Genomic DNA, 21640 nt, shown 5'->3' with positions numbered 1-21640 from the left:
ATCTTTCCAACTGGCATAGACTGAACCCAGAACAGGGGCCTCACAGTAGCCTTCTTTGTATGCTGCAGATCCAGCCAGCACGCCCAGGGCCGAGCTCTCTATTAAGGCTGCAGATTTTTCTCTCTCCTTGTTTGGTTTTCCCATTGTGTGCCTTTCTCCCCCATTCCAGGCTATATTAACAGGAAAGACCTGTTGGTAATGAGTGCTGTAATGGAACAATGATTAACAAAGAGTTTCCTCACTCATTTCCTCTAATACTGTATCCTGATTATTCAGGAAGGCTGGGACTGAGAAGTGAAGACTGAAGAGAGGAAACTCCAAAGCCAGCCTCTCTGCTTATCTATTGACCCACTTGTCTCAGAGCAATTCATGACAGATGTATAAATCACCAAGTGACTGCCTAGCATCTGCATTTCTGAAATAAGGCCATCAGCCAAGTTCCCGATTATTAGCTTTAAAGCAACCATTATTAACCAACCCTCCTCCCTCGCCTCTCTGATGAGAATATTTACAGAAGTCCAAAACCTACACAGAAAGAAACAGAGCTGTTGCTGCTGGGGGGCTCATCTTCTCCCACACCACATAATGCTTGGAACATAATATTTCTTGCTTATTGTATGTGTGGTGATATCAATGAGAAACATTGCCTATAGGCTCCTTTATCTGAACATTTGGTTCCCCACTGGTAGTGCTGTTTGGAGAGGTTGTGAAACCTTGAAGGAGGAAATACGTCACTGGAAGTGGGCCTGAGGATTTATTGACTCACCCCACTTCCTGCTTTCTTTCTCTGCTTCCTGTCTGTGAATAAAAATGTGATCAGCCAGCTTCCTGCTCCTGCTGCTAGGGCACGCCTTCCCTGCTATGATGAACTCTGTCCTTCTGGAACTGGAGCCAAAATAAACCCTTTCTTCTTTGAGTTGCTTTTGGTCAGAGTTTCATCACAGCAACAGAAGGTAACTAATACAGTATTCCTTGTTTTAAATCGGCTTGGGGTCCAGTGTAGTTATCTAAAAAGATAGTATTTATGGGAATTTGATTCTTCAAAATTTATTGTTTCTGGTTTGTTCTTCATTTTATATCCCAAACTTTCTTGGGTTAACGTATGGGATTCCCCTGACTCTTAATTAAATATTTTGTGCTTCATAGTCTCTACAGTGTGTGGAAAAGAAGCAGCTTGTTACAGCATAGTCTCTTGGAATAAAAGTGGTAGTCCTAATACTGGGTCTTGCACCACAGAGGAGCACAGAATCTAGAGTGCAGGTTATTGCAATGGAATCAGTTCCTGAATACTTAGACTCTGTTTCCTGGGTCTGTCTGTCTTCCTTCTTCCCTCCCTCCCCTCTCTTTCTCTTTCTCTTTTTTTTTTTTTAAATATTTATGTATTTTATGTGTATAAGTACACTGTAGCTGTACAGATGGCCATGAGCCATCGTGTGGCTGCTGGGAATTGAATTCAGGACGGCCCCGCTCGCTCTGGTGGACTACACTGTAGCTGTCCTCAGATGCACCAGAAGAGGGCGTCAGATCTCATTACGGATGGTTGTGAGCCACCATGTGGTTGCTGAGATCTGAACTCAGGACCTTTGGAAGAGCAGTCAGTACTCTTACCCACTGAGCCATCTCACCAACCCCTTTCTCTTTCTTTTTAAAGAAGAGATCCCATTGTGGGGTAGCTCTGGCTTGCCTGGCTCTTCTGAGTCTGACTGCTAATATATTTCTATGCACAATTGCGCTTGCTTCTCCCACTTTATAAAGAAAAGGATCTTCATTCTTGTTGTGATGACTTGCATCGGGAAACCTCTCAAATGGTATCACTTAGGGGAACACAGGCCTTTAAAGCCTCCCCACCTTTCCTACCCTGTGTATTTTCTCATCTAGGGTGAACCTTGGCTTCATCCTGTGAACTGTGTCGAGTGTTCTGTATTCTGGTATGTTGTGGGTTTAGAGTTTAGAGAGTAGTCAGACTTCATTCCTTGTGTGACTTGTATACCTCTGAGTCATGTCAAAAGACAGCATCCTTCTTTAAAAGAGTTCTTGAGAATGACTTGGAAAGATGGGCAGTATGTAAAGTCCTTGCTGTGCAGGCTTCGTAGTCTAAATTCAGATCCTCAGACCTCACGTAAAGGCTAGAATCTGGCATGCCTTGAGTACAAAATGGTGTATCTCCAGCCAGGGCCACAGTGCATACCTGCAGCTGGGAGATGTTCCACATCTTCTCAGGCCTAGCATGCCCTGTTCCCTATAAGGTCTGCACCCAAGAGCTGAGCTGTAGTAGCTTGTATAGGCCAGCGGACAAACTGGTTCACACCCCATGTTATATCATCCAGTGGAAGGACTACACACAGGTTACTTGGAGGGGAAGCCATGTTGCAGTTGAAACAGTGGAGAATTTACAGCCATGCAACAAGACTCCATCTTGCTGGGCACCTTTCCAGGTTGTCTAAATTATCCTGAAGAACCATGCCAACCAAGTAGACATCTGTTCCCTGTTCCTGATGCAGCTTCCAGCACACAAATTCTAAATATTTGTGTGCTAAGTGAGACTCTGCCTCCAAACCATGCCCTCAAAAGTTGTGTTCATGGAGCTGTATTCTGCAAAGGACCAAAATGTAGGAGATGTGTAATAGAATGAGAGGAAAGCCTGCCCTCAGAGGATGGAGCACAACAACTCAAGGCTACATGTTGAATAAAGAGCCTGGTGTTGTCCTACATCCCAAATGCCAAATGCACTAGTGTATATCTATGGAAAAATGAGTGAGATAGACAGGAGAATTCTTAAAAGCTTATAGTACAACTGTTCACAGCAGTGAACAAGAGACCCTGTGTCAAATAAGGTAGAAAGCAAGGACTGATAACCAAGTTCATCCTCTGACCTCTATCTGCTTTGACTTTGCATTTAGGTACCATTCCCCCTCAATACAGCCCCTAGCATATACATGCACACACGCATGCACACAGAGTCCCTGTTGGGCAAACACAGAGCATTGACAGGAAGCTCTGAGCAGGACTAGAGAGATGGCTCAGTTGTTAAGAACATCTGAGTTTGGTTCTCAGCATCCATGGGTGAGGCAACTCAACACCTGCCACACATGTACCCCATATACAGATGATACATGCTTCCTCAGACATATGCACATTTTAAATAAACATAAATAAATCTTTTTAAAGCTGTCAACATAGCTATCTTTCCAGAATGTTATAATTCCTTGTGAGTGCAAGGTCAGTCTGAGTTCCAGGCCAACCAAGACTACATATTGAAACCCTGTCTTAAAAAAATAACTAAGGAGCTGGAGAGATGGCTCAGTTAAGAGATTAGCTGCTCATCTGCAGGACTCAGGTTTGATTCTCACAACCCACAGGACAGCTCACAGTTGTCTGTAACAACCAGTTTTCACAGGATCTGATGCCCTCTTCTGCCTCCATGAGCACCAAGCATGCAAGTGGTACAGACATACAGACAGACAGGCAAAAAAAGCCATACCCAAAAATAATTTTTAAAAATTATTCTAAAATATGTACTTCTTGTAAATATTTAAGTCTACAATGAAAAATTTTAAATACTGGCCTGAAATAATGCAGGAGGGGGTTTTACATATATGCAAATTATCTGGGTTGAAGAGGTCTGTATATTTCATTAAATTTATAAAGGTAAATGAGGCTGGCGAGCCTACTCAGTGGTTAAGGGCTGCTTCTGCAGAGGATCCAGACTCGATTATAACACCTAGATAGTAACTAACAGCCATGTAGAATTACAGTTCTAGTAGACCTGATGCTGTCTTCTGTCCTTCATGGACACCAGACACACAAAGTGCACAGGCATGTATGCAGACACAACACATAAAACAGTAATAAATAATTTTATAATCCTTAAAGTTAGAATATGTACACAACCAGAGGTGACCAGCTGTTCGCTGTGTCCTCACCTTGTATAGTTTCTGTATGTGGGGTGTGTGTGCATGTGTGCATGCACATATGTACCTGTACATGTGCACATTGAGATTGATTGTTCTGCACTTTTATATTTTGAGACAATGTTTCTCACTGAGCCTGAAGTTAGTTCATCAATCAGGCTAGGCTGTCTGGCCAGTGAGCCTTGTCCATTCATCACTCTGCCACCTTTTTTTGGTTTGATATGGTTTGTTTTTTTAATACTGGTTTTAGAGTACCTCATGTTTGTGCAGTTTATTCCCTGTACTAACATAGAGGAATATGGAAGGTCCCAAAGTTAGCTGGGCAGGTGACGCATACCTTTAACCCTAGCACTCCTAAGGCAAAGGCAGGAAGATTTCTGTGAGTTCAAGGCCAGCCTAGTCTCCACCACAAGTTCCAGGACAGACAGCTAGGACTACAAAGTGAGACTGTGTCTCCAAAAATAAATAAATAAACAAACAAACAAACAACCTCTCCTACACATACACACACACATACATACATACACACACTCTAAAACAACAGCAGAAGCCACTTTTGTTTGTCTTTTCATGAAATAATCTCATTCTGTGCTTGTCTCATGTACATATGTATATACATATGCATACATATACATGAAAGCTGATGGCCTTCGTGTCTTTTCTTTCAGTTTGAAGGAAGGAAGTACTGTGAGCATGACTTCCAGATGCTCTTTGCTCCCTGCTGCCACCAGTGTGGTAAGTGTTACTGCTGAGTGTAAGTGAAAATAAGTTTCACACTCAGATAAGTCACCATTGTAGTTTTGTCTCTGTTGCGATGAGAAAACACTGACTAAAAGCAAGAGAGGGGAGGAACGGGCTGATTTCATCTGTGCTTCAGGTAGCAGTGCTGAGGGAAGGCAGGGCAGAAGCCTGGAGCAGGAACTGCGGAGACAGCATGCTGCTTTGCCGTCAGGCTCAAGCTCAGCTACTGTTGTATATTTCACAGTCCAGGGCCACTTGCTCCCGGAATTGTGCTAGCCATAGTAGGCTGGGACCTCCTAGATAACAAACAATCAGACGCTCCCCTACAGACATGTCCACAGGCCATTCTGATCTGGGTAACCCCTCAACTGGGACTCCCTTCTCAGGTGATTGTAGGATGCCTCAAGTTAACAGGTAAAGCTAACTTGGACAGTCATTTAACACTAGAGAGTACATTTTTTTTCTAAATGGTGCTTATAAATAATTATAAAAGACGGTTTATCTGTCCTCTCTATTTTGCTGTTGAACTGAAGAAGAACCACAACCTGGAGAAAATTGATTTTTTTATGGACACATGGGTAAAAGCCGGTAGTGGGCCTTCGGCACTGCTTTTCCCTCTACAGATAGCCTTTGCCAACTTACTTGTGTTCTGGCCAGGGAGGAGGCAGGGAATGTCCAGTTGACTGGATAAAGGTGCGTATGTACTTGACTCACTCATTGTAGCCACTTCAGTGGTGACTCAACTAGAACATTTCTAGAATTTGGAGACCCTGAGTTCAGTGTTAAAAATGATTAATGAAAGGAAGTGAGTGTTGCAAAAACACAGCAAGAACAAAAAACAGAAAATACTTTGTAAAGACTGAAGTTATAACATGCAGTGGTAGAAATGTGCTTAGTATTCATAAGGCCCTTGATTTGATCCTCATGGAGTGAGAGGATTGAGGGGGTGTGTAAGTGAGAGTGAAAGAAAAGAATGCTGGAGATTTCAGCTGTCTATGTCACTTGTGGGCATAAACAACTAAGAGGCACTGGAAGAGCTTGGAAAGGAAAGCCATGCTATGCTATGGTACAGTACGGTATGGTACAGTATAGAACAGTACAATATGGCCAGTTTTAAAATATGGCTACAAAATTAAAAAGGAGGATCCAGATGAGAGAAAGACCTTTTATCTGTTCTCTTACTTCAACAGACACAGTGTAAAAGTTTAATTTCTTTTAAATTAGGCTGGTAATGCAAACCTGTAATCCCAGGTACATGGGAGTCCATGAAAGGAGGATCTCAAGTGTAAAGACTCATTTGAGGCTCTATGTCAAAAAGTAAACAGGAAAATTCTGAGGGCTGGAGAAGTGATATCTTAAAGACAACTTAGGGGTAAGGCAGTAGCTTAGTATTGGAGGAACACTAGAGTCGATCCCTCCATAAACATTTCCCTTTCATTTATAGCAAACAAGACACCTCACAACGTTCTTTGTGCTTTACTTTCCTATAGGGGAGTTCATCATCGGCCGGGTTATCAAAGCCATGAACAACAGCTGGCATCCTGAGTGCTTCCGATGTGACCTCTGCCAGGAGGTGCTGGCAGACATAGGGTTTGTCAAGAATGCTGGCAGACATCTATGTCGCCCATGTCATAATCGTGAAAAGGCCAGAGGCCTTGGAAAATACATCTGCCAGAAATGTCATGCCATCATTGATGAACAGCCTCTGATCTTCAAGAATGACCCTTACCATCCAGACCACTTCAACTGTGCCAACTGCGGGTATTACAGTACTTTCCCTGACACTGTTCAAAACAGTAGAATTAAAGGAGCAGAGTTACCTATTTTTCTGTTACTGCAGCAAACCAGCTTGTTTTCTTCAAGATTTTATTTTATTTTATTGTATTTTGCATGTGTGCATGTGTACACATGCATATACTATGTAACATCTAGGGTCTTGTGTAGTCTAGGCAAATGGTCTGCCGTAGAATTAAACTCTCAATTCTCCAACTTTAGTGTTAGGCCTATAGAAGAACCAAGAGTATTATATAATGGCTCTCCTAGTGATCTGTGTTAGCTGGTTATTCAGGGTCAATGAGTGAGTTTATTAAGTAGGTAGTAAGCAAAGTAAAAGAACAATAAGACAGAACATAAGAAGCATCAGACAGACAGTGGAACATCAGCAAATCAAGTGCCTACAACATCAAGGAGAAATGAGTAGAGTAGCCCAGTTAAGAAAGCATGTAGAAGTCACATCATCAGCTTAGGCATTTACAACATCCAGCAGAAATAGCTATAGACACTCTACTGAAAAGAGTCCTACTTGAGTTATTTTTTGTGTGTATTGGTGTTTTGCTTATATGCAGTATATGCACTACATATGTGCTTCGTGGCCATGGAAGTCAGATGAGCTTATTAGATACCCTGAAACTAAAATTAAAAATGATTGTCAGCCATCATGTGAATGCTGAAATTGAACCCAGGGCTAGATTTATTTATTTTTATTTATATGAATATACTGTAGTTGTCTTCAGACACACTAGAAGAAAGCATTGGATCCCCATTACAGAGAGTGAGCCACCATGTGGTTGCTGGGAATTGAACTCAGGACCTCTGGAAGAGCAGTTAATGCTCTTAATTGCTGAGCCATCTCTCCAGCCCTCATGTTAAGTTTTTGATTGAGAAATGTATAGACAGAGCAGAATGGTCTCTTCATGAATGAGCTTCTAACTTCCCAGGCCCAGTACGGGCCTGCTTATACCAATGTCTGAACACCCCTGAATGACTCCTCTTTCACTTGCAGCCATTAACATCCAATAGCTTCTCAGCTCATGTGCCCTGAACTCAATATAATTTATATTTTTATATTAATAAACACCTATGTATCATAGGCTGTCCACAGATTCACAATCCTTTGTCCTCAGCCTCCCAAGTTGTTGGGATTACAATCATGGATCCAGCACTGGGAGGTGTTTTTTTTTGTTGTTGTTGTTGTTTTTTGGTTTTTCGAGACGGGGTTTCTCTGCATAGCCCTGGCTGTCCTGGAAGTAACTCTCTCCCTCTGTAGACCAGGCTGGCCTCAAACTCAGAAATCCTTCTGCCTCTGCCTCCCAAGTGCTGGGATTAAAGGCATGCACCACCACTGTCTGGCCAGCACTGGTTGTTTTAAGGTTGTTTTAATATGTTATTATAAGACAATGATGATAAACATGACTGAAGTGGCATGTGTCAGACCTTTCCTTGTTTCTCACCATTAATGCAAGATACTAGTAAGAACCTGAAACCCAGCCAAGTCTCTTAATTCAGGTTTCTCAGATCACCTTTAATGAGGGGAAAATAGAAATTATCAGGGATTCTTATAATTATATCTTTTAAAATCTTGTTTAAAAAAAAAACCCTGCTACCTCTGTTGGGTATCCATTCAGTTGTACAATAGTATTCAGTTTAATGTCTCTTGATGGACAGGAAGGAGCTAACTGCTGATGCTCGGGAGCTGAAAGGGGAGTTATACTGTCTGCCATGTCATGATAAGATGGGGGTCCCTATCTGTGGCGCCTGCCGGAGGCCCATTGAAGGGCGAGTAGTGAATGCCATGGGCAAGCAATGGCATGTAGAGGTGAGTACAGCCTGCGCAAGGGGAGCCAGTGCTTTCAATCTCCATGCCTCAAGTGTGCTAGCAAGATAACAGTCTAAGGATGAAATGTAGACATCTAAAACAACAGTTGACTTTGTCCTAGTTTATTACTGTGACTAAAAAAAAAAAAACAAAAAACCCGACCAAACCAAGTATGGGGGCACACTCCTTTAACCCTGGCACTTGGGAGGCAGAGCCAGGAGGATCTCTGTTAAGTTCAGGACTAGCTTGTTCTACATAGTAGGTTCTAGGACAGCTAGGACTGACTGACTATAGAGTCAAAAACTCTGGGTCTGAGACTGACCCAGACTCAAAAACAAAACAAACAACAGCTGCCTAAAAGCAACTAGGGGAAAAGGGATTACAAGTTAGAAGTAAGAACTAAAGCAGGGATCAAGGAGAAACGCTGATTATTGGCTTGCTTCCAGACTCATTGTCAGCTACCTTTCTTACAACAGCCCAGGCTCACCTGCCCAGGGATAGCACCACCCACAGTGGGCTGGGCCCTCCCACATCCTTAGCAATAAGAAAATATCCCACAGACATGCCCACAGGCCAGTCTTATAGAGGCAACTCCTAAAACTATGGACTAGTTTGTGTCAAGTGACAAAAATGAACCAGCACAACTTTATAGTAAGTAAAAAATTTAGAACGTTGTAACATGACAGCATAATGCTGGATATGTACTTTGTTCTTAAATCTTTCTCTTTTTTTTTTTTGGTTTTTTCGAGACAGGGTTTCTCTGTTTATCCCTGGCTGTCCTGGAATTCACTCTGTAGACCAGCCTGGCCTCGAACTCAGAAATCCGCCTGCCTCTGCCTCCCAAGTGCTGCCACCATTGCCCAGCTCTTAAATCTTTCTTGAGGACAACATTGTCACATCTAACAAGAGTTATTCTCAATTATAAATACTGTTGGGATGCCCATCTCTTCTTTCAGATGTCTTATTTGATGGGCTGGGTTTTTTTGTTTTGTTTTTTAAAGATTATTTTATTGTATATGTATGAATTTTCTGCCTGCATGTGTGTGCCTGGTGCCTGTGAAGGTGAGACGGGGGCATCAGATCACCTGGAACTGGACTTATGGATAGTCATAAGTTCCATGCCGGTGCTGGAACCAAACCCAGATCCTACTCCAGAGGAGTGGGTGCTTCTAACTGCTGAGTAGTTATCTTTTGTTGTTTTTCTTTTTTTTTGAGACAGAGTTTCTTTGTGTAACCCTGGCTGTCCAGAAACTGGCTGTGTAGATTAAGCTGACTTTGAACTCACAGAGATCTGCCTGCCTTTGCCTCCCTAGTGCTGGGATTAAGGGTGTGTGCCATGCCCTGCTGCTGAGCAGTTAGTTTTCCTAAGGTAACCCACTAGAGCCTCATAAACATCACAACTGAAGCCCTAAAAGCATTTGGTCTCGCTGGGTGTGATTGTATACACTTTTAAGCCCAGCAATCACGAGGCAGAGGCAGGCAGATCTCTGTAAATTACAGACCAACCTGGTCTACACAGCAAGTTTTAGGTCAGCCAGAGCTATAAGATCTATATAGTGAGGCACCAAAAAAAGGGGATGAAAATCTGGTTATTAATCTTACTATCTTCTCTAAGAATTGATTAACTTTGAGGTTACTTTGTTAAGTAAATCAAATTATAGTATCTTAAAAATAATCTATTCAATGTTTTTCCAGCATTTTGTTTGTGCCAAATGTGAAAAACCATTTCTTGGACATCGCCATTATGAGAGGAAGGGCTTGGCCTATTGTGAAACTCACTATAATCAGGTAATGGCTATACTTACTAGATATTTGATAGATGCAAATGGAAGCATCCCTGTCTCCGCTGCAGAAAAGGTTCTTGGGAAATGTGAATTGGTCTGCAGAGATGTGCTTTAAATCTTTGAGTCTCAGAATACTCACTAAATAGTGTACAAATAATATCTATATATTTACCTTTACCCATAATCTCCCTTTGCTTCCTCTATATAAAAATAGAGCTTTATATTAATACATATATCTTTTATGTACAGACTTGTGTGCGCATTTGTCTATAGTTTTTTGTTGTTGTTTTTGAGATTATTTTTTATTTTATGTATATGAGTGTTTGCCTGAATGTGTGTCTGTGAACCCCATGTGTGCAGTGCCTGTGGGGGCCAGAAGAAGGCATTGGATCTCCTGAGATTGAAATTAAAGGTGTTTGTGAGTTGCTGTGTGGGTGCTGGCAACTGAACCTGGGTCCTCTGGAAGAGCAGCCACCTCTACAGCCCATGCATAGTTTTTTGGTTGTTTGTTTGTTGGGTTTTTGTTTTGTTTGGGGCTTGTTTTTTTGCAAGGCAAGGGCAAATTTTTTTGTTGTTTGGTTTGAATTTTTGGGTGGGTACATTGTTGGCTGGTTGGTTGGTTGGTTGGTTGGTTGGTTTTTTGTTTGATTTTTGTTTTTGTTTTTTTTTTTTTTGGTTTTTTTGGCTTTTGGTTTTACAAGATAGGGTTTCTCAGTATAGTCCTGTCTGGGAAGTAGCTCTGCAGACCATATTAGCCTCAAACTCAGACTGCCTGTGCCTCCCAAGTGTTGTGATACACTACCACCCAGCCCGATAATGTTCTTATAGTTCTTTTTTTTTCCTGCTCTAAGATTAGTGTCAGTATTATTATATTTCTTTAGCCTCCTCAAATATGGAATGTCTCCAGTCTCCTTAATATATCCTTTTCCTTTCGTCTCTTCTGACGGTTCTCCACTGTTATTTTGAGGTTGTGGGCTCTTGGCTGGAACCCTGAACAGATAGTGGTATGTCTCCCTTAGCATCTCTCCTCTTGTGTGTTGCTGTTCCACTGGTGCCCACCCAGGTGCACTGTGGACTATATTGCACTGGGAGTTACCAGTAAACAACCTGTCAACAGTCAATTTCTGACTGCATGAATGTCCTTCTCATCACTCTCTCCTTACATTTAGTAGCATGCAAGAATGCTACCTGCTGCAGGGCAGTGGTCGCGCGCATGCCTTTAATCCCAGCACTTGGGAGGCAGAGGCAGGTGGATTTCTGAGTTCGAGGACAGCCTGGTCTACAGAGTGAGTTCCAGGACTGCCAGGGATATACAGAGAAACACTGACTCGAAAAAGCAAAAAAAAAAAGTCTGGGTGGAAATGAGAGTTACCCAGTTTAGTGCCCTCCGTGCTCAGTTGTCTTCAGCATTCTGCTTGAACAGCCACCATCCTCCTTCCTGGGCATTGGGTTATTTTGTATGTTTTGTTATTTTGGTGATCAAATTATCACAAGGAAAGATACGTTTAAGTGAAGAAAACTGAGTGTTTCATTGTAACTAATCAATTACTAATTTTCTTTAGAAAGAATAAATTCTCAGATTTAGTTGCCAGCTACTTGTTTTTCAGTGGTAAACAGAATGGAGATCATATAAATATTTGCTGTTAAAAACTTAAATCTAATGCAGCTTGAGCCTTCACCACTTGTTTCTTGTCTTCTTTCTCAGCTATTTGGTGATGTTTGTTTCCACTGCAACCGTGTCATAGAAGGTGATGGTATGTATCTGTGGGTGGATGGGACCACTTTGTCATAAAAACAGTGGTGGGAAAATGGAAAGAAGCTAGTTGCTCCTGTGGTTGTACCGTGGCTCCTGTCAGTTGCTTTCCTCTTGGCATGCTTCTCCAGAACTCTCCAACAGTGAGATGGCTTACCAAGGCAGCACAGCTGGGACAAGCGGTACAGTCGCTAGGACTCACTGTGTAGGCTCACCAGGCAGGACACGTTGCCTGTGACACAGAGGAAGCAGCTGTGTCTGCTCATGCTCACTAACCAGTCCTGCCAGAAATTTCCTGACAAAGTTCTAAACAACCACGTTTGCTGCATGCTTCTGGTTCTCAGCAGACGTCACTTAATCAGGGAATCAGGGTTAGTTCAGGACTGTTGTTTGTGCATTGCAGTCAGTTTAACTCCTCCCTGCAGGGGACATTGTCATGTAAGGGACAAAGGAAGTTATGTGCTTATAGTGGACTTCGAAAGAAACACCCCTTTAAGTCAGATACATTAAAATCGGGAGTTTAAAGTTTCTTATCTAATACATATTGCTTCAGGGGTCTTTCAAGCCTTGTTAGAAAAGCTCATCTGAACACCGTGAGACAGACAGGTTATCTGCTGTCCACGGTGCTGAGGGGGAATAGTGTCAGTGTCTCCAGTTTGTAAGTAAAGAAAAATTAAAAGCTAAAAAGAGCAAAAGAGGTCTAGAGAGAGGGCTCAGAGTCTAGAGAGAGAGTTCAGTGTCTAGAGAGAGAGCTCAATGTCTAGAGAGAGAGCTCAGAGTTGCTTGTGTAATGAGGACCAGAGTTGTATCCTTAGCACCATGGAAATGCTTCTCACGAAGTGCGGCCTGCCTGTAATTCCTGAGTTTAGAAGGTAGAGAGGGGCTCCCCAGAGCAAGCTGCCAACCACACTAACTACTGGCTAGCTCTGAGTTCAGCTGGGCGACCTTTCCTCCATTAATAAGATAGAGAATGATCAAAGAAAACTCCATGTCAGCCTCTGACTTCTTCATATATACGCACATGCATGTGCACCCACACATGCACAAAGGTGTACAAAACAAAAACAAAAAAAAAAACAAAACACAGAAATAGTCTTGCTTAAATCGAAACCTATCTTTGCAATAATGTGAAAAAAGCCAGGTGCTTAGGAAACAGACACAGGAGATCTCTATGAGTTTGGGGCCAGCCATATATTGTGAGTTCCAGGCCAGCAGAAGCTTCATAGTAAGACCCTGCCTCAACAAACAGACAAACAGGTGAAAAGATAGCCATAACAAAAAGTAAATTGCTTAGAAGCACACAAATAGCATCAAGCTTTTGGGCTGTGCTTTTGCAAGAGGGGGAAAAAAAACTCCTTACCAGGCATGATGGTGCTCATACATAATTGCAGAATCAAGGATGCTAAAGAAGGGAGACCAGTAAGCCAGGTGGTGGTGACACACTCCTTTAATCCCAGCACTTAGGAGGCAGAGGCAGGTGGATTTCTGAGTTTGAGGCCAGCCTGGTCTACAGAGTGAGTTCCAGGACAACCAGGGCTACACAGGGAAACCTTGTCTTGAAAAATTAAAAAAAAAAAAAGAGGAAGAAGAAGAAGAAGGGAGACCAGCAGTTCAGTCCAACCTGGGCTTCACAGTCGAACTTTGTCTCAAGAGTGAAGGAACCTCTCAGGAAATAAGGCTTGAGCTCCTCCTCTAGGTGTCTGGGAAAAGCTGTCTATGTTCTTCAGGGCTGGAAACTGAAGCCCTCCTTCCCACCGTGAAATGCTCCTGTGTGATCAGATCTCTTTCCCCACAGTGGTCTCTGCCCTCAACAAGGCCTGGTGCGTGAGCTGCTTTGCCTGTTCCACCTGCAATACCAAACTGACACTCAAGTAAGTACTTGGTCTGGTCCATTGTGACTACTAAAGCTAAAAGGTTTTAGATGATGATGCCATTTAGAATCTAAGAGGGGAAGTGATTGATTCCTGTCTTCTTTTTTCTCTTGAGTCCTTCTGAAAATAAATGTTCTTCTTTAATTGTTCCTGTTCTGTCCCTTCTTTGTTCTACTCAAAGGGATAAGTTTGTTGAAATTGATCTAAAGCCAGTCTGCAAATACTGTTATGAGAAAATGCCAGAAGAGTTTAAGAGGCGACTTGCCAAACGGGAGAGAGAAGCAAAGGATAAGGACAAGCAGAGAAAGAGAAAGCCAGTGTGTCTGTAACGTTCTATCCCTTTCACACCATTCTCATTGCTTCTCTGTGGTTAGTCTCTTAGGATTTTCTGCGTGTTTTTTTGTTGTTCTTTCTTTTTTTAAAATGCATGTTTTTGTGGCCACTTGTGGAGATTGAAATACTTGTCCTGTGTATACTTAATTGTTTTATCTTTTACAAGTAAAGCTTAATGAGAGCCATACTTGGGCTTGTGTGCACATACCTGCCTCAGCCCAGCTTTTTTGTCACAGTGTGACAAAGAGACCTTTTCTCTACAACTTTTAAATAGTAGTGGGAACAGTTTTAAAGTATTTTATGGCAATTAACTGCTGCTGGTCTTTGGTTTCTTTGCCTAAAATCATTGAACTGGGGAAGTAAGTGGATGTTTTTAGAACCACATATATTCTCAGAGCTGAGTTCTCTTAGCATGTCCTCTAACTGAGCAAAGCCATCCAGATCACATAGCAAACCTGCCCTCTGCAGTACTTGTGCATGCCCCCTCCCTGCTGCTTGTGAATTCATTTCCTTGAGTTTCCAGACTCTTACTCTTGTTTTGTATAGGATATACTTCAGTCTTGAACATTCTGTTGAATTATTGACTTGATTATTTCATGTTTTTCCTCATGGTGTTTTGAACTCTAAAAGAAATTTTGTTTAATTTTCTTATTTTCTTTTGTTGAAGAATTAAAAGACAAACATAAACTTCAAACAAGAGAACTAGTCTCTCTAAAACAGGAATCATATATTTTAAGCTTTTACCACCAAAAATAGTTTTTGTTCTAAGAAAACATTGGGAAAATATTTAGTTTAGTTATAGTTACAGAATACATGTGGTTCCAAAAACATCCAACACCCAGAATTCCTCAGTTAAATGAGTTTAGGCAGCAGAGAAACCAAAGACCAGCAACAGTTGACAGATGTAGAAGTACTTAAAAACTGTTCCAAATACTGCTTAAAAATCGCAGAGAAATGGTGTCTAAGCCACACAATGACAGAAAACCTGAGCTGAGCCTGCACATGAGACAGGCCTGTACATTCAAGTCTCTTACCACCATTTAAACCAAACTGCCCCTCAAGTATTTGATTTGCCAATTGGCAACATGTACCATTTGAATCAGCATTAGTTTCTTTGGAAAAAACAAATGGAGCTAGGCAGTGGTGGCGCACACCTTTAATCCCAGCACTTGGGAGGCAGAGGCAGGTGGATTTCTGAGTTCGAGGCCAGCCTGGTCTACAGAGTGAGTTCCAGGACAGCCAAGGCTACACAGAGAGAAACCCTGTCTTGAAAAAAACAAAAACAAAAAACAAACAAAAAAAAACAATTATTGTTATCTATAATAGTATATCACGAGGCTTATTCTACAAATGCTTTCTAAGTATAACTTCACATCAGATGAAAAGGTTATAGTTATATACTTGCAGAGCTCAGAATTCAGCAGTACTAAGCTCCTGCAATTAGCTGCTCTGAGTACATTAGAAATGGAGACCACTAAGAGTTTTTTATAAGTGAATTGGTACTATGTGTTCTTCTAGATTTAAAAGGGGAGTCATGTTCTCTATTGAACTACCACTTAAGGAATATTTAAGAGTTGTCTCATTACTTTAGTGTTCAAGAATGATAACCATTCCAGGACAGCCAGGACTATATGGAGAAACCCTATCTTGAAAAAAACAACAATAAAAAAAGAATGATAACCAACTTTTTTGTCCCAATAGCTAAAATTACCTATTATGATTTAAACTTTTTTTTTTTTTTTTAACAATTTCAGGTAAGGTAATTTTTTTTTAAATTAGGAGACAAAAGGAAAATCATTTGTACAAGGAAAGATGAAACCTTATAGTTGCCTAGTTTAAAATACCAAATACATAGTAAGATCCTTTTACCTTCAAAAAATGCATCCCTTACATTATAAAAACCATTTCTTTGTGGGACGTGGACGCTTTAATCACAGCGTTCGGGAGTCAGAGGGAAGAGTACCTCTGAGTTCAAGGCAGCCTGGTCTACAGAGCGAGTTCAGGACAGCCTGGTCTACAGAGCGAGTTCAGGGCAGCCAGGGCTATACAGAGAAACCCTGTTCCCCACCAAAAATCAAAAAACACAAAACAAAACAAAACAAAACAAAAAAAAACAGTTTTTCTTTGCTTTAAATAAATATGTTTGAATAAATTTATTGGTGACAAGCATGGTGGTTCACACTTAAAATCCCAGTGCTGCGTAGACTGGGAAAGGAAAATCCCATGAGTTCTAGGCCAACTGGACTCTAGAGTGAGACTGTCTCAACAAACTACGGGGTAAGAGGGAAGCATCGCCTGATGCTTTAAAGTTTGATTGACTTTATTTGGGATGAAGAGAAGGCCCAGGGGTTAAGAGTGAAGAGAAGGCCAAGCAGTTAAGAGCACTTACTGCTCTTTCAGAAGACCCAGGTTCAATTCTAAGTACACATATGGCGCAACTGCCTCTAATTCTACTCCTAGAGGATCCAGCATCCTCTTCTGACCTCCAGGAGCACCAAGTAGTACACAGATACATGTGCAAACAAAATACTCATACATGTAAAATAAATAAATCTAAAACAATTAAAATTTGATTAACTTTACCTAAATTATATCTACATTAGATTTCCTGGAACACTGAATAAGATCTAATAAGTATCACATGTTCTAAATGTAGGAGTATAGAGTCATTATATAAACATATTTTTCAATTGATACCAGTTACTCTTTACATTTATCATAAGAATTGACATTAGAATTACAGTTCTTTACTGCCATGTGCATATAGATTTTATATAGTGTGTTACAGTATGCTTTCATTTATACGTCCTTTCATGAATATATGTCACTTTATCATATGTTTGTGTGTATATTGTGCATGTGTGTGCTGGATACATTTCCACTAATTTCTTTTTTATGTATTATTACCTTTAGGAATAAATTTGTGGAGTTTGACATGAAGCCAGTCTGTAAGAAGTGCTATGAGAAATTTCCTTTGGAGCTGAAGAAAAGACTTAAGAAACTATCTGAGACCTTAGGAAGGAAATAACTTTTGGTGTCTTTTCTCTCTCTTCTAATCAATGTTACTTAACTTGATCGACCTTGATCCACCCTTGCTTAAAACTATATCAAAGCATTAGAGAGAATGGTTTTCTTCATTTCCCTTTTCTCATGTAAAATGAAAGAAAATGTTTATTTCTATGAAAAAACACACATGAAATCAGAACTTTCATTTCTTTAGCTATATATTAGTCTGTAGGCATTAAAAGTATATAACCAAAAAACAAAAACAAAAAAAAAGGTTAAAGGATATTTTTAATTGAGCCATCCAAAATATAAATTTAACTCTTTAGAGTTAAACACCCTGCTCTGTGGACCAACAGAAGCACTTGCTGCCAGCCCTAGTGGACTAAGTTGGATCCTTAAAGTATCTGAGACCATGTCCAGGTGGGTCGTGTAAACAAGAACTCACTCCCACAAGTTGTCCTCTAGGCTCCACTGTCGGCCATGGTGGATATACACCAACACACACAATTAATAAATGTAATGAACAACCACTGTTCTAAAGAGTCAGCTTTTACATGACTCACATTTTAAAGGACCCCAAACTTTGCTTTCCTTGATATCATAAGAATATAATCCCAATCATGAACTGGGAACTCTATAGGGGAGGTAAGTAGGTTACCAGAGCAGTCCTGTGTAGGCATGTGCTTATCCAGTGAGCATTGTGAAAGGAACATGCATATTACTAAAGAGCAATCCTGTGTAGGCATGTGCTTATCCAGTGAGCATTGTGAAAGGAACATGCATATTACTAAAGAGCAAAACATTTCAGAATGGCTTGATTTTTTTTTTTTATTAAATCACTATGCTTAGTTTTCTATTTCGTTCTCCTTATAAATTTTTCCTTCATAAAATTACTTAGCATACTAGCTACTAATGTCTTTTACATTTTTTGAACAAAACAAAACAAAAAAGTTATCTAGAAAATCCTGCATACATTGTGATGTTGGGGAAATGAAGCATTTTAAAAATATATTATACAATTATGCTTCTAAGCTTATTGTAAAATCATAGTACTCAAGTGGGACATGACATGCACTATTAGGCAGCTTGGAGTATGGCTTTCAAAAGTGAGTGTGAGCCAGATGTGGTGGCACTAGGCTTTAATCCCAGCACTCTGGAGGCCAAGACAGGCAGATCTCTGTGAGTCCTAGGCCAACCAGAGCTGCATCTTAAAACCTTGTTTCAGAAAAAATGACTGTATCTCATATTACCTTTGTGCTAATAGCTATGCTTCATATATAATCTAACTTACCTTGCCTTAGAAAACTGCATTCTATAATCAGAAATTCTAGCTACTTCCTATAATACCAAAATAAGTATTTGGACTGAGATTAATTCTTTTCTCAGGAAGCCAATGAAAGTTAATTCCTGTCCTCTTATTAGAACTATGCTGATTTATTAAAACATATTTTAATGAAGGCTTTTTCATTTCAAACATCATAACTGGGTTTTATTTACTATAAAGTAGTAAAACAGTATAAATGATACTTTTAGATTGAAAGAGGCTAGTAAGAGTATCAACTTTAAGTAAAAATCAGTGAGTTTTGTTTTATAAAAATTTTTATCTTGAAATATCTGGACCATTCTTTTTGTATAAGCTCAATATGCAAAAGTATGAACATTTTTAAATTTTTTCTGCTGCTAACATGTTACCTTCTTTTTCTCAGTTGCCAAGATATATTTTGCAAACATTGCACTATAGTCTCAGCACTTGGGAGGCTGAGGAAGAAAGATTACCAGGAGTTCTAGGTCAGTGTGAGATGCTATCCCCCAAAACATCCCCACAAACAAAAACACTAGTGTATTGTTTTGCCATAAAGAATATCTCAGGAGCCTAGAAAAATGGACCTGAGTTTGAACTTGGAGAGGGCAGATCTCTAGACTTAGCCAGCTCAGCCTAACAACTGAGCCACAGATCCAAGGGGGAAATCCTGTATCACGAAAAGCAAGGTGGATGGCTCCTGAGGAATGACAGCCAGGATTGAAATCTGGCCTCCACATACACACATACACATGCGCACACATTCAGAAATATAGACATATACACACAAAAAAATAGATATCTCAGGATGCTGTTACTCTGCCATTAACAGTTTGTAATCATGAATCTTCAAAATACTTGATTATGCACATTATGGAATACGTTTCTGTTTTCAGATAACTAACTTGTAACCAATCATTTTATTTCCTAATATTCTTTTGGAATTAAGAGAATTATAAATGATTAAAAATATACATGCTTTGTGTTTGTTTAGCATTTTAAATTTGTCTTTGCTTTTGACAACAAGAACCAAAATTTCTTTAGTGTGCCTTTGTCAGCTAAGAATTACTAGCAGTGATTACCTTAAAAGTATTTATGAACTATTGTACATGCATTTAGGCAAATAGAATTTGTAGTCTAGGGTCTCGATGCTAAGTTCTTACATACCTCACTGGAAGCATGGAGCAGAAAGGCAGGCATTCCCGTGCTTTCCCCATCACTTTAGAGGTGTATGCCTTGCCTGACTGCCTTTGCTTACGTGACATCGCTTAGCCAGAGTCCCCATGTTGTCTTTGCTCACATCTCTTCAGACAGGAATATTCCAGTAAGTTTGATCTCATAATTACATGGTGATTCATCTAGAGATGGTGCTTCACTGTGGGGTATCATTAGAGCCCATAGTGTGGAAGAAGATGGAGGTCTAAAAGGGGCCATGACAAAGACGTCATCCAGTTCCTACTAGTTGTGGAGCTTCACTGGCTGATGACATTTGTCAGTGAACATCTCTGTTTGAATTTCTGAGAACAATTTGAAATAATTCATTGTGCTTATGAAATTTCTAAGTGCCCTTTTTGTCCTTAGTTACCCTAACGTAACATGGAAAATGGATACACAAAAAATATTTTTTATGTCATGTTGAAAGCCTTATTAACACTTTGCCTGAAATAGGTCATTTTGCCTCATCCATTTGCCAAAGTAGCCAATTCCAAGTTAAGGAAACTTGGATGTAGGCTGACAATATTCTTGTATTTTATTTTAGATTGTAAGCTTAATGGCAGGAAATTATATCAATAATTGTGCTTTTTATGTAGCAACCATTGCTGTGTACTTTTGGTGCTTAATAAATATTCATAATTATTTGTAGTGTGTTACGTATCACTTAGTTTGACCTATTTTTGAAAATTCAAATATTTGTTTAGTATGTTAGAAACATTCATATATGTAAGTAAAAGAAAATGGCCTGGGGATTGTGTACAAGCCAAGTTTTAGTACCTTTTGTATTTTCCTGGGACAACACAGATAAATGTCTACTCATCCCAGATGGAGAACCATTCTACCCATGTAGCTTGCTGATGTGATGATTTTACTGACTAATTTCCAGCAGTATGGGTGAAGGCTACTTATAGAAATGTAGGTAACTTTAAAACAACTGCATCGCTCTTGCCTTCTTGATCTTGTTCTCTCCTCTTGCTCCTGCTGCTTCTCTCTCTCCATTCCCTCATCTCTCTCCACATGTTCATAGCCCGCCTCTAGTTCTCTACTCCTTTTCTATCTTTCTCTCTCTCTGCCTTTCTCTGTCTCTACTCCCTCAACTCCTCTCCCCATCCCCTGAATAAACTCTATTCTATACTATGCCCTGGTTCCTCAAGGGGGAGGGATGCCTCATCATTGGGCCCGCAGAGGCACCCTCTCCCACCACACTTGACTGCACACCCACCAAATATATTCCTTCTCTTTAAAAAACAAAAACAAAAACAAAAAAAAAAACAGCTGCATCATAGAAAATCTACATCACTCCAGCATTGAGACAACCCCCAAAGCTGCATAGATGGAGCCCCACCCTTCAGTTACCTTTCCTCTTCCATATTCTAGCCCCTCTCACAACATGTCCCTCTGGAGCAGAATCACTTGCATCTGGGGTCAGGGAGTGTAGAGGGGAAAAAGTAGCTCCTATCTTACGTGAGGTCTAGTGGCCTCCCCCACACCTCCTCTAAGGAAACTGCTCTGCTCAGGGTCTCTTGTAAGTAATCAGCTATAAGTACCGTGGTGGTGCTTCCTGTCTTACTCCAAAGACAGCATCCCACAATATCACAGAAGGGCTGGATGTCAGAATCAACTATTCTTCAGGTTTGGAGGCCCATTCGAAACCTGGCCTTGTATTTGGTAGATTAACCAATTCATTGCACACTGACCAAATGCCTAACAAGAAGAGTCTCATGATGAGGAAGCATGAGTCAGCTTACTCACATCTGCGCAGATCGGGAAGTAGAGGGAGGCTTTGGCTACAACCAGTTCTGGGCTATAACCCTTAAGATCCACCCACTGGAGCCTCGTGGAGATAGTCCATATTCCACCCGTAACATCCAGTAAGCACCACCACTAAACTGAATCCCAACTATCACTTGGATTTCCCTCTCTTCACAGGCCTGCCAGGGTACCCGTGCCTTTGTATATCCATGAAATACCTACATGAGTAAATTACAGACCACCACGAAAATAAGGCCACTTCAGAGTGCTTTATTCAAGCCTGTGACTGAGCAGGCTCCTGCCAGAAAGGCCACTTGCCCTGAAGTGAAGCAGGGTAGGGTTTATAAAGTCAAAACCCACAATCACGTCATGCCAGAGT

At 40.7% G+C, this 21640-nt stretch overlaps 1 protein-coding gene across 7 annotated transcripts in view; it reads left to right on the top strand.

Annotated features, from left to right (window-relative positions):
• The window catches only part of Lims1 (LIM zinc finger domain containing 1), a 105517-nt gene extending 85348 nt beyond the window's left edge, over positions 1–20169 (top strand). For 4 of the 7 annotated variants that reach the window (XM_031348432.1, XM_031348434.1, XM_031348430.1 and 1 more), the window contains exons 3-10: positions 4580–4646; positions 6143–6413; positions 8097–8247; positions 9943–10035; positions 11737–11785; positions 13580–13655; positions 13837–14024; positions 16902–20169. In XM_031348432.1, the coding sequence (XP_031204292.1) occupies positions 4580–4646; positions 6143–6413; positions 8097–8247; positions 9943–10035; positions 11737–11785; positions 13580–13655; positions 13837–13984 (855 nt within the window). In that variant the 3' untranslated portion in view covers positions 13985–14024; positions 16902–20169. The remainder of the gene's footprint in view (positions 1–4579; positions 4647–6142; positions 6414–8096; positions 8248–9942; positions 10036–11736; positions 11786–13579; positions 13656–13836; positions 14025–16901) is intronic. The other 3 variants (XM_031348433.1, XM_031348431.1, XM_031348429.1) reach the window with 1 other exon arrangement.
• The last annotated feature ends 1471 nt before the right edge of the window (positions 20170–21640 follow it).

The sequence above is a fragment of the Mastomys coucha genome, unplaced genomic scaffold (genome assembly GCF_008632895.1).
Source record: "Mastomys coucha isolate ucsf_1 unplaced genomic scaffold, UCSF_Mcou_1 pScaffold3, whole genome shotgun sequence".
In the NCBI taxonomy this organism is placed as follows: Eukaryota; Metazoa; Chordata; class Mammalia; order Rodentia; family Muridae; genus Mastomys; species Mastomys coucha.
This window is presented reverse-complemented; position numbering and strand designations above follow the sequence as displayed.